General features: G+C 43.9%; 2 protein-coding genes across 12 annotated transcripts in view; one reads left to right on the forward strand and one right to left on the reverse strand.

Annotated features, from left to right (window-relative positions):
* Positions 1-12894, forward strand: part of prune (prune exopolyphosphatase) — a 23128-nt gene continuing 10234 nt past the window's right edge. For 2 of the 8 annotated variants that reach the window (XM_061289695.1, XM_061289696.1), the window contains exons 1-2: positions 1-276; positions 704-1089. In XM_061289695.1, the coding sequence (XP_061145679.1) occupies positions 238-276; positions 704-1089 (425 nt within the window). In that variant the 5' untranslated portion in view covers positions 1-237. Of the gene's footprint in view, positions 277-394; positions 614-703; positions 1090-12894 lie in introns of those variants that run through there. The other 6 variants (XM_061289697.1, XM_061289703.1, XM_061289698.1 and 3 more) reach the window with 5 other exon arrangements.
* LOC133161304 (DNA-directed RNA polymerase III subunit RPC7-like) overlaps positions 7314-12894 on the reverse strand; it is a 26690-nt gene continuing 21109 nt past the window's right edge. For 3 of the 4 annotated variants that reach the window (XM_061289722.1, XM_061289723.1, XM_061289709.1), the window contains one exon: positions 7314-7464. In XM_061289722.1, the coding sequence (XP_061145706.1) occupies positions 7450-7464 (15 nt within the window). In that variant the 3' untranslated portion in view covers positions 7314-7449. The remainder of the gene's footprint in view (positions 7465-12894) is intronic. The other variant, XR_009716050.1, reaches the window with a different exon arrangement.

Here is a 12894-nt window from a genome sequence, read left to right on the forward strand (position 1 = left end):
GTCGCTTTTTTGATGACGTAATCATCGCGCCGAACAACGACCAGGCTTCCCTCACAGCCAACGCTCGGACTGGAGCTTGGATGGATGTCAAATATGGAGCCTCGATGACACAACAGTAGACGAAGCAAAATACTCCCATTGGGAGAAGACCGTGAAGGCAACTTAACCTCTCACACGCTCATCGCCACACAACAACACAAACATTCGATCACTGGACACCGGAACCGTGCATGACCCATGGACGAATTTCTCTACGCTTGCCATGCAGCCGTCCAGGTAGCGCACGCACACACACGCACACACACGCACACATGACAGGCGTGCATCCACGACGGGGATGACAGTCATCGAAGGTGGGGCCGTTTGACATATATTTTGACATGTTCTCCCTGGAGCAACGCAAACGTGAGCTTGCCTCAATCCCGCGAGACATGGAGCTGCGTCAAGCGCAAGAGAATGCCAGGCAGTCACACGTGGCTTCTGCCAATCAAACTTTAAAGAGAACAGTTTTCGCGGTTGGAGATTTGCCTTGTGTTGCCAGTTATGTAGGCTGCTAGACGTCGAATGTCGCCTGTGGGATGTTGACTGCCCGGTGTCGATTGTCACATATTGGGTGTGGAATGTCACGTGTCGGGAGGGCTGTTGTAGCTAGTGAGACGGATGCTGCATGTCATATGTTTTTTGTGGGCTCCCCTTGGCTCAGACAAGTGCCGGCTTGCCGTCGGGCTGTCCGTTCCACGTGGTTCTGGGAAACGAGGCCTGCGACCTGGACTCCATGGTGTCCTCATTGGCGTACGCTTACTTCCTGTCCAAGGTGAGCCCATGTCCCGTAGCGCCTCGCCTCGTCCAATGTGCTGTGCAAGCGGCCACCTTTTCTGGGCAGACCTGTGGCATCGAAGAGGCGTTCGTTGTGCCGCTGCTCAACATCCAGCAGGAAGAGCTACCGCTCCGCTCCGACAACGTGTTCCTGCTGCGCCAGATAGGCCTGTCTCCGGATCTCCTGCTCTTCCGGGACCAGCTTGACTTGGTGGCGCTGCAGCGGTCGGATCGCCTGCGCCTCACGCTCGTCGACCACAACGTCCTTCCCAGGTAAAAACAAATTTTGCGCTCAGGGGGAACCATCCATCACGGCCCCCCCACCCTGCTTACCCCCCCCCCCCCAAAAAATGTTTTGCAAACACCATCTGGTCCGTCAAACATCCTTAACTTAACATTGATCACGTCATGCATGCATGCATCAGGTAATGCGGGTAATGCGTACACTGTCCATTTTTTCATATAATACGTAATAATAATACCGTTTTTTTCCATGTATAATACGCAAAATCTAACTACCGTTTTTTTCCATGTATAATGCGCAAAATTTAACTAATTTATTGTCCTAAAATCTGGGGTGCGCATTATACATGGGTACAATTTTTTTTTTTTTGTAAGAAAATCATGGTACAACAATTTTTGAAGAAAATCTTGTCACGGATGGAGTCTGGAATGGAGCAGGGCGACCAAGTGCAGCTTAGACCAGGGTTCATTGGAGGAACTCAAAACACAGACTTGGTAAACTAACATAACTCTAACAAAACCAACAACAGGACTGACCGACAAAGACGTGGAACAAAAAGACAGGGTGACATTACCAAAGACAGGAACAGAAACCTGTGTTATTGTCAAATATTGTTTGTTTTTTAATCTCCATCGCGGACTGGACGTCATACGGAGGCAGTATCACTGCGCATGCGCACTATGGATCCGATGCATGTGGAACAATGCAACTAAACCTTGGCTAGACTTTATCTACTTAGGGAATTAACACGCAATAAGAATGAGTGACTTGTCCTAAACACTTGAACAAGACTTGAGTAAATATGGGATAACTTGTACGCAACCACTTCAAACTGTGTTTAACACTTAACAAAGAAAAACAGTTCTGATCAACAACAATCTATGAATCAAACCTACAGTTAACTAAAAGGAATGAAGTTTCTTTCAACCAAATAAGAACATTTCGCCTATGCAAATAAGCTCTGCTCATTGTTAGTGAAGGTCTCTTACAGGAACAAAAACACACAGATAACATAAGGACAGGAAGGATACAATCCACAGGGATCAAAAGAAATCCCTGTCACTAAAGAGAAAGAACCTAGATGAAAGGAAAGCCATAAACTCATAAATGACAAGGCTTTACTTAAATTATTCCAACATTTCCCTCCTGTTTATCACATATTTGCTCAATATTTACATCACCAAAAACAACCACTTCTCTTGATCTTCAGTTGTCGGATCACAAGTATGCGCACAAATATTTCCACCAAAGAGGATAAATGTTGCGACATCATTATTCGGAAACACACAGATCTGGGAAAAAGTCTGTAAACTCAAGTGCAAAAACTGCATCATCATCATCGTTATCCTTAACATGCTGCCGTTCAGACATTAGGCATAGCCGGGCCATCTTGTCGTCCATGGGCGAGATTGCTGTAGTGATAAGACGATTAAACAGAGCACGGAGACATGGAATACAACAACATCCACACAAGGTGAGTATAGCAGTAATTGAGGACACAAGGGCTTTATACTTCCCAAAAGCAGTCATCCACTTGTTGTGCTCTTTCATCCTCCTGTTGAGGGATTGCAAGTTTGCAATCATCTTCGTCAGGCTCCCATCAGGGGCGGTGTCATTCTGGATGAAGGTGCAGCATTGTTCCCTGAATATTGCGCAGATCCTTCCTTTCCCAGACAACAACATAACAAGAGCATTGTGGTTCTGGATTGACATTAGGGAAGGCATGGCTAGCTGTTCGTGCACTGCCTCAAGTCCCGCTTGTGTCCGTTTGCCCAATTTCTGCATGTTGCAATGGATGTAATTTATCCTGTCAACGTTCTTGTTCATCGTCCACCAGCAGCAAATGGAGGACTCCCATCCCGCTTCAATTTGGTCAATTAATTCTTATTAATCAGAAACTCCTCTGGGGACTCTAATTGCATCAATTTCAGTCAGATCATCGTCGCCTCTCAAATTTAAAGACATTATGTTTTTGGTTTTTCCAGCTTTTTCCCAGATCTTGGCATGTCGGTACATATATAATTTTGGTTGACTACAGTCTCTAAAAGCAATGGTTTCTTTTCTTTTTCTTCCATTCAACGGATATTATATAGAACACTCTGTCGCACATTTCACAATCAGTAAACAAACTATCCACATTCATTTTCGAGATATTGATTCCATTCTTTAACACCTACAGCAGTTGTTGACAAACAATTATTTCTTTACATAACGTTTTTGCCACTGTTAAGGCCTTCAGTGTATATTTTGAAGCCAATTCAATCAATTTTGAGAATGCATCTATTATGACCAGGCATTATAACCCTGTGGATTGTGTTAAGCACATGTTAAACAAGCTCTACAAAAAAAATTTTTATAACTGTTTTGAATATGAATCAAATTCACATGATGTATAAAGCTGACTGAACTGCCCCATTATCCCTCCTCTTGAGCCATGCGACACACAACCATGGCTCAATATTGCTGCCCGCTTGTATAGGTTTTTTGGAGGATAGGTCAGTCTTCTGGTCATTTATAGATACCATTCTCCACTCTTGCTCCTGTTTTTGTCCATAATTGAATTTCAGTCGATGGATTTTGTCGCTGCACATCTTTAAAAATATTTCAGTAATTTAATCTGCTTCTTCTGTGTGTAAAATCTGAAGCGTCTTTTGCACTACAGCTATGCAGTTCCGTCTGCAAGCTTGTTACGTCTTGGCACCTTATCAGTCTCGTGTGTGCCCTACACACGTGCATATAGCTATTTTTCGTGGCAATTGGACTGCTACTAGCTTAGTTGTAGTTTCTTTTCAATCATTTTCTCATCGTTTATCACAAGAATCTTAGCAATTTGAATAAAAATCAAAATGTATGTTTTATGTAACTCAATAGTACAATTTAGGGAATCCATATGTAGTAAAGTGTTGTATTACTACATATGATTTCATCTCCATTCAATTTGACACACCTTTCAAAATGCTTCTCAGTGTCCCAGTGCACACATGTTTTGCGTGTGTAACTGGTTGTCTCAACCCGTGTTCCACATCCTAATCTTTCCTTCCTCAAGGTGTCAAACCAATCCACTAATTGGAAAAGATAAAAATCAACAAAATAACCGTCAGTAAATTAGTATAATAGTTAATTGTTGTTGTTTCTTAACTTCAACTCGATCGCTCTCTTATTCTCAAATGTAAAAACTTAAAAGTCTTGACACAACCAATTGACTATACCCTTTAAATTTAGCTTCAAATTGTCATTATTTTATAATTTTTCTTCATCCAATTCCAGAAAGCAAGTTCTTTCCATCTCTCAAATTTTGTTTCATCAAGGCTAGGCATTAATTCCTAGCCTTAATGCTAGTTTCTAATTAAGTTTCATTAATATAGTTTCTGCCCATAAACTAATTGCTTGCTTTTTTTTTTTACTTCCTATTTTTACAAAGTCGTTTTTGTTTTGCGGTGCAAATCAGATAGACTACAGGAAATTCTTTTTTGCACCTATATTAGCCAATTTCCCCCTTTTAACACATAACACCTACAGCACACAGACAACACAAAAACAGTAGAGACACAGCTCACAAACAATACCAACAGACAACGCTGCGCAAACGTCATCCTCCTCTGACGTTTTGGTTATACTCTTTTTTTTTTTTTTTTTTTTTTTTTTTCATCAGTGCCTTTCATCCTTAATGCAAACATTGTCATGTCTTCCTTAAGCATCACCCTGCTCCAAATATTCAAACATTCTCTGAGAAACTCACACTTTCTCTGCTTCGTCCGCAGCCATAGCACCCCTCGTGCGAGGGGGGGGGGGGGCGCAGCATCAATGTTGATTGGTCACAGGCTGGCCATTTCCTGCAACAATCATGATGCCGGCCCACCGCCCACACGAGAATAGCACAGGCCCATGCGGACAGCCCCGCCCCGCGGCTACGCGCAAGCGCAGGCACGCTTAGCAGTTTCACCTTCTCAAAGGGCAGGCCAACTTTGCTGTTGCCCTCCCCCATCATGTTCACCTTCAACATCTTTCAGTCTTCTACACAACATTTGCTGTCTCTTATTCCCATCCTATCAAGCCACCGTTCTTGTAACTCTCTGCCACACACGCCTTATTTTCTCTATTGCACACACCTTGCTCATCTTAGTTTCTCCAACCAACTTAAACACACCATCATCCACTCCTCAATTTTCCTAGTATTGCTCAACAGTCTCCAGAACATTCTCCATTACTGATTTCTTCCATAGAACACACATCTCACTCGCACTCATACACACACCCATTCATGAGGATCCTCTGCGCGCACACGCACACACACACCAGCACAAAAGCATGACGCACAACATATAAGAACACACATAGAAGCACTAAGAACACCTTTTTGCTCGTATTACTTGTCAGATTTATTCTCTATTTTACTTTTAAAAGCTATTTGTAATTCCTTTCCATTTATTTTGCAAATTTTAACTTAAGTGTTACTTTATATTACCTTATCCTTTTAACACAAATATCTCCTGTATAGTTAAGCAAATTTCTCTTTGATTTTGGCAGCCAGGTTCCCACTTCATAACATGGAAATCTGATTTGATTTTGGCCTAGTCATAACTGTCTTTGTTCATTTGTGCAGTCGCGTGCCATGTGACCGTTTTCCCTGCAACTCCAGCATTCTATTGGTCTACCGGAAAAGTGTCTTTTGAAGCTTTCATTTGTTTTTGTTTGTCTATTACTACTCTTTCCGCATGGAGGGTGTGATTTATGTATACCTCCCGCTATGATCTTTAGTTTTGAATTTGTAGCATGTGTTTTCTCTACATGCTTCTCTACTTTCTCTAGACCTCCCCCTTCTTCTCTAGCTCTCTGTAACTTTTGGTTTTCTCTACTGTTAGGCCCAGTCTCATCATCTTCCTACCTACAATACAGTGCTTTCTGAGCTCTCTCTCTCTCTCTCTCTCTCTCTCTCTCTCTCTCTCTCTCTCTCTCTCTCTCTCTCTCTCTCTCTCTCTCTCTCTCTCTCTCTCTCTCTCTCTCTCTCTCTCTCTCTCTCTCTCTCTCTCTCTCTCTCTCTCTCTCTCTCTCTCTCTCTCTCTCTCTCTCTCTCTCTCTCTCTCTCTCTCTCTCTCTCTCTCTCTCTCTCTCTCTCTCTCTTCCCCTCCCCCCCCCCCCCCCCACATCATCAGATGCCTTTAATTTCTTTTTGTTGTTTCTTTTATGGCACCTCTAAGTCCTAATAATTCGGTTGTTTTTAATTGTCCCTCAAATTTATATTTTTTAACCCCTTTATCGAACATTTTTTAAGTCGGTCGGGATCCTGCCTTTCAATTATTTTCCAATCTTTACATTTTAGAGTATCTCAGATATTAGTTTTACTCTTCCCGTTTCCCATTTTAATCAATTTGGTCCCAACTGTAAAACCATAGGGGTTTCTAAAGTCGGGTGTTTCCAGTGGGATAACGAAAAGATCCTGTGGTGATTCTCACTTCTACCAGCGTTCTGGTGGAGAATCCTTGCCTATTGCATCCACAGAACCACGTTATGTGTTCCCCACTGCTTTAATATGGAATACTATATCTAGTGATACGTATTCCCATTCACACTCTCAATCATACAGTATTGCGTGACTTTCGGTTTAACTTCCTGTTTCCCGCGGACTACGCTAACCCTTTTAAACGGACTTCTCCGCCGGACACCTTTGTCCTTTTATTTAAACGGACCTTTCCGTTTAGTTACTTCTCCGTTGAGTAACTTTTATTTAAACGGACCTTTCCGTTTTGGTACCTTTAGAACGGACCTTTCCGTTCTGTCCTAGGACTTTTATAGGGCACGACGAGCCCTCGGCCGCTCATTCTTTTAAAAAACAAAACAAACTCACCCTCTGGTTCTCTTCACCTCTGCACCTTGGATTGCCTTCAACCTTTGGATCCCAGCTGGCGGAGCAGACAGCCAGCCCTTGAAAAGGATTCTAGGACCCCACCTAGGGAGGTCCTGCCACGCGCAGTCTTTCTGGATCTCCGCTGCCGCCCGCTGGAATCCTCAGGTGTATTGGCATCCGGCTCGAAGGACCAAATAAATGTCAGGTCTAAATACCATCAGACATTTAACCACACGCTGGAAGGAAGAGGAGAAAAGAACCAGAACAGGTTTACTCGCGAGGAGAACGATAGAGAGAGGAAACTCAGTTACAATCTCCATCAATTCTGAGTCCTCCCTCCACGTGCTCCTCTAGTTAATGTTTTGGTTGCCCTGGTTACAGAGGCGTTGCTACACTAAAGGGGTCTGTAGCAACGCTGATTAGCAAAAGAATGTAGTGTGGTGTGAATTAGCACTTCATTGTCGGCCCGTGACCCCCGCAGAGTTTGTCCATCTGTTCTTCTCCAGTTGTTGGCCGAGTCGTCCGCGAGCGAGATCAGAGAACTTCAATTGCCGCTTTCCTGTGGAACAATGCAAACACTTGAACAAGACTTGAGTAAATATGGGATAACTTGTACGCAACCACTTCAAACTGTGTTTAACACTTAACAAAGAAAAACAGTTCTGATCAACAACAATCTATGAACCAAACCTACAGTTAACTAAAAGGAATGAAGTTTCTTTCAACCAAATAAGAACATTTCGCCTATGCAAATAAGCTCTGCTCATTGTTAGTGAAGGTCTCTTACAGGAACAAAACCACACAGATAACATAAGGACAGGAAGGATACAATCCACAGGGATCAAAAGAAATCCCTGTCACTAAAGAGAAAGAACCTAGATGAAAGGAAAGCCATAAACTCATAAATGACAAGGCTTTACTTAAATTATTCCAACAATCAGCAAAAAACAAAATCCGTATTACAGGTACCGTTTTTTTCCGTGTATAGTGCGCCCCCATGTATAGTACGCACCCCTAAAAATGGCATGCTGATGCTGGGAAAAAGCTTGTACCCATGTATAATACGCACCCAATTTTTATGAATTTTTAAATTTTTATTTTATTTTTTTTAAAGTCCCAATGATCGTCACACGCAGGGAGGCAATGGGTCCCATTTTTATAGTCTTTGGTATGGTCTTAACTAGGCTGGATGTAATTTTTTTTGTTGGCGTTGATTTCTCCGACGGCCCGTAAACGCACCACCGCGCACGGGAAAGAGGCGGCTCTGTATGGGAGAGACGTTGAAGAGGAGTAAAAACACCCTTGGAAACCAAAACTTGCCCCTCGTCGTGACTCGGAGCCGCAACAAATGTTTCGGATTTGTGTAGGGTACATTGTGAGACAGCAAACGAGCAGGTGATCGAGCAAGCCTTGTCTGATACGAGAGCATTGCGGTCGCATGGAGCGTGTTTGAAGTGAACAGCAGAGAAGAAAGGAACAAGGCAAAGTGTTGTGAAATAAAATGCACAGAACGGATGCGCAAGACACGTCAGCTATATAAAGAGCGAGAGTTGTTTTCTTCCTATTAGTTTCAATTCACAGTTTAATTAGCAGTTTCAATCAGCAAATAAAAAAATGCGTATTACAGGTAATATTTTATTTCACAACACTTTGCCTTGTTCCTTTGGTGTTAAGACTAAAACACAAAGGCGCTCGTTAAGCAATGCGACAGTGAGCGCCCGGCGCGCTGCGGTTGCGCGACCGCACCAAATTAAGCTCCCTGCGCAGTGCGCACTGAGGTCCACTTAAATTTTAGAAAGTACATCAGGACTTTAAAAATATCTTCTAAATTTCAGCGACGGCTCTGTCACACTAATCGACCAGCGCGGTGCAGTTGGGCGGTCGGCGGCGCGCTACGGTTGAGCGTTCTCTCTCGCGCTCTCTCCCTCGCTCTCTCTCGCTCTCGCACACACGCAAACCGGATATCATACGGAGGCCGCCATTACAGATGCGCAGAACGGATGCGCAAGACACGTCAGCTATATAAAGAGCGAGAGTTCAGTTTTCTACCTAAATCCGTATTACAGGTAATATTTTATTTCACAACACTTTGCCTTGTTCCTTTCTTCTCTGCTGTTCACTTCAAACACGCTCCATGCGACCGCAATGCTCTCGTATCAGACAAGGCTTGCTCGATCACCTGCTCGTTTGCTGTCTCACAATGTACCCTACACAAATCCGAAACATTTGTTGCGGCTCCGAGTCACGACGAGGGGCAAGTTTTGGTTTCCAAGGGTGTTTTTATTCCTCTTCAACGTCTCTCCCATACAGAGCCGCCTCTTTCCCGTGCGCGGTGGTGCGTTTACGGGCAGTCGGAGAAATCAACGCCAACAAAAAAAATTACATCCAGCCTCGTTAAGACCATACCAAAGACTATAAAAATGGGACCCATTGCTTCCCTGCGTGTGTGACGATCATTGGGACTTAAAAAAATAAAAAATAAAAAAATTTAAAAAAAATTTAAAAAAAAATTTAAAAAAATTTTGTACCCATGTATAATGCGCACCCCAGATTTTAGGACAATAAATTAGTTAAATTTTGCGCACTATACACGGAAAAAAACGGTAATATTTTATTTCACAACACTTTGCCTTGTTCCTTTTGTCTCTGCTGTTCACTTCAAACACGCTCCATACGAACGCAATGCTCTCATTTCAAACGCTTGCTCGATCACCTGCTCGTTTGCTGTCACAATGTACCCTACACAAATCTGAAACATTTGTTGCGGCTCCAAGTCAGAGTCCGCTTACGACGAGGGGCAAGTTTTGTTTTCCAAGGGTGTTTCTATTCCTCTTCAACTTCTCTCCCATACAGAGCCATCTTTTTCACATGTCCGCACGTCACTTTCCTCTTTTCATTTTAAACGAACTGATCGCGGTGGTGCCTTTACGGGCAGTCGGAGAAATCAACGCCAACAAAAAAAAAACACGTCTTAACTTAAGACCATACCAAAGACTATAAAAATGGGACCCATTGCCTCCCTGCTTGGCAGTCAGCATTAAGGGTTGGAATCGGGGGGTTAGATCACCAAATGATTCCCGAGCGCGGCGCCGCTGCTGCTCACTGCTCCCCTCTCCCACAGGGGATGGATCAAAATCACACGGGGATGGGTCAAATGCAGAGGACAAATTTCACCACACCCAGATGCGTGTGTGACGATCATTGGGACTTAAAAAAAAAAAAAAAAAAAAAAATTGGGGTGCGTATTATACATGGGTACAGGCTTTTTTCCAGCATCGACATGCCGTTTTTAGGGTGCGTATTATACATGGGGGTGCATTATACATGGAAAAAAAACGGTAATTTATTGTCCTAAAATCTGGGGTGCGCATTATGCATGGGTACAACAATTTTTGAAGAAAATCTCCCTCGGAATAAAACTTGAAATCACCTTTCTTCTTGTTTGTTTTCAATCGCGCATCGCATTCAGCCATCCTGCCCAACACACTTAGTCAGTAAAATTCATAATTGACGACACATCGTTTGATGCGATGGTGCAATCCTTGATGGTGTGTTATTGTCAAATATTGTTTGTTTTTTAATCTCCATCGCAAACCGGATATCATACGGAGGCCGCCATTACAGATGCGCAGAACGGATGCGCAAGACACGTCAGCTATATAAAGAGCAAGACTTCAGTTCTCTCCCTATTAGTTTCAATTCACAGTTTAATTAGCAGTTTCAATCAGCAAATGACAAAATGCGTATTACAGGTAATATTTTATTTCACAACACTTTGCCTTGTTCCTTTCTTCTCTGCTGTTCACTTCAAACACGCTCCATACGAACACAATGCTCTCGTATCAGACGCTTGCTCGATCACCTGCTCATTTGCTGTCACAATGTACTCTAGACAAATCCGAAACATTTGTTGCTGCTCCGAATCACGACGAGGGGCAAGTTTTGGTTTCCAAGGGTGTTTTTATTTCTCTTCAACTTCTCTCCCATACAGAGCCGCCTTTTTCACAAGTCTGCACGTCATTTTCCTCTGTTTTCATTTTAACCCAACTCGCGGTGGTGCCTTTCTGAGCAGTCGGAGAAATCAACGCCAACAAAAAAAAATACATCTATCCTAGTTAAGAAATCACCAGAAAGATCACCATGACAATTGTGAATAATAGATAAATAATTATATATATCAGGGCTGTAGACTCGGTCGGATTTTTGCACCGAGTCCGGCCCCTTGACCATGAGTCCGAGTCAGGCTGTCCATTTTTTCTGTTAATTCATGTGACTGCTTAGTCTTTATTCAAGGCTAAATAATTACAACAGTTTTGTGATGGCTTTGTCTCTATTAAACATATAAACGAATACAATAAACAGCTACTTTCAAGTTTTAATCATTAATTACACCATTATAGCTCAGACATTTATCTAAACACAAATAATTAGTGACGACCCCTTATTTGGATAGCGAAAAACCCAAGTCGTACGGCGTCAGCACTATGTTGTTTTCAATAAAAACATGAAGAACACACGTTTGCGTCAGTCAATTTTAATTTTTATAAAGGATTATTCTCATTTGATGTCTTTAAATTCATCCGCGTTCTTCCATTGAAGCGGGGGTGCATTCAAAGACCAGTCGTACAGACGGAACACTCATTCACTTCACCAAAACGCAACAATATAATTACGTGAGCTCTTTGCATAAACCTCGATGCAAAGAAACTCCTCTTTTTGGGTACAGGCTACAAGGAGTATATATTACAAAGGAGACTTTATACTTAATTGTAATCATCATTCATCCATCCATCCATTTTATTTTATTACTCAGGTATAAGCAAATTAATATTGTTGCATTTATTAATTTGCTTTAACATGACAGTGCAATTACACATTACCCCTTATGATGAAAACAATTATTGAATCACGTTTTCCCTCGCCCGGACGCGGGTAACCGGGGCCCCCCTCTGGAGCCAGGCCTGGAGGCGGGGCTCGAAGGCGAGCGTCTGGTGGCCGAAAAGGAAACGTGGGTTCCCCTTCCCATGGGCTCACCACCTGTGGGAGGGGCCAAAGGGGTCGGGTGCATTGCAAGCTGGGCGGCGGCCAAAGGCAGGGACCTTGGCGGTCTGATCCCCGGCTGCAGAAGCTGGATCTTGGGACATGGAATGTCACCTCTCTGGCTGGAAAGGAACCCAAGCTGGTGTGTGAGGAAGAAAAGTTCTGACTAGATATAGTCGGACTTGCCTCCACGCACAGTTTGGGTTCCGGTACAAGCCCTCTCTAGAGGGGCTGGACTCTCTTCCACTCCGGAGTTGCCCACGGTGAGAGGCGTCGAGCAGGTGTGGGTATACTTATTGCCCCCCGGCTGGGCGCCTGCACATTGGGGTTCACCCCGGTGAACGAGAGGGTAGCCTCCCTCGGCCTTCGGGTGGGGGGGACGGGTCCTGACTGTTGTTTGTGTCTATGCACCAAACGGCAGTTCAGAGTACCCACCCTTTTTGGAGTCCCTGGAGGAAGTGCTGGAGAGCGCTCCTTCTGGGGACTCCATCGTTCTACTGGGTGACTTCAATGCTCACGTGGGCAATGATAGTGAGACCTGGAAGGGCGTGATTGGGAGGAACATGTATAATACGCACCCCAGATTTTAGGACAATAAATTAGTAAAATATTGCGCACTATACACGGAAAAAAACGGTAATTGGTGCCGGTCGTGGCGGCAATCCCCGAACCCGCTGGTGGACACCGGCGGTAAGGGATGCCGTCAAGCTGAAGAAGGAGTCCTATCGGGCCGTTTTGGCCTGCGGGACTCCCGAAGCAGCTGACAGGTACCGGATGGCCAAGCGTCACGCGGCTTCGGCGGTTGCTGAGGCAAAAACCCGGGCGTGGGAGGAGTTTGGCGAGGCCATGGAGAATGACTTCCAGACGGCTTCGAGGAAATTCTGGTCCACCATCCGGCGTCTCAGGAGGGGGAAGCAGTGCTACGTCAACACTGTTTACAGTGGAGATG

This window comes from Syngnathus typhle, linkage group LG10 (genome assembly GCF_033458585.1).
Source record: "Syngnathus typhle isolate RoL2023-S1 ecotype Sweden linkage group LG10, RoL_Styp_1.0, whole genome shotgun sequence".
NCBI lineage: Eukaryota > Metazoa > Chordata > Actinopteri > Syngnathiformes > Syngnathidae > Syngnathus > Syngnathus typhle.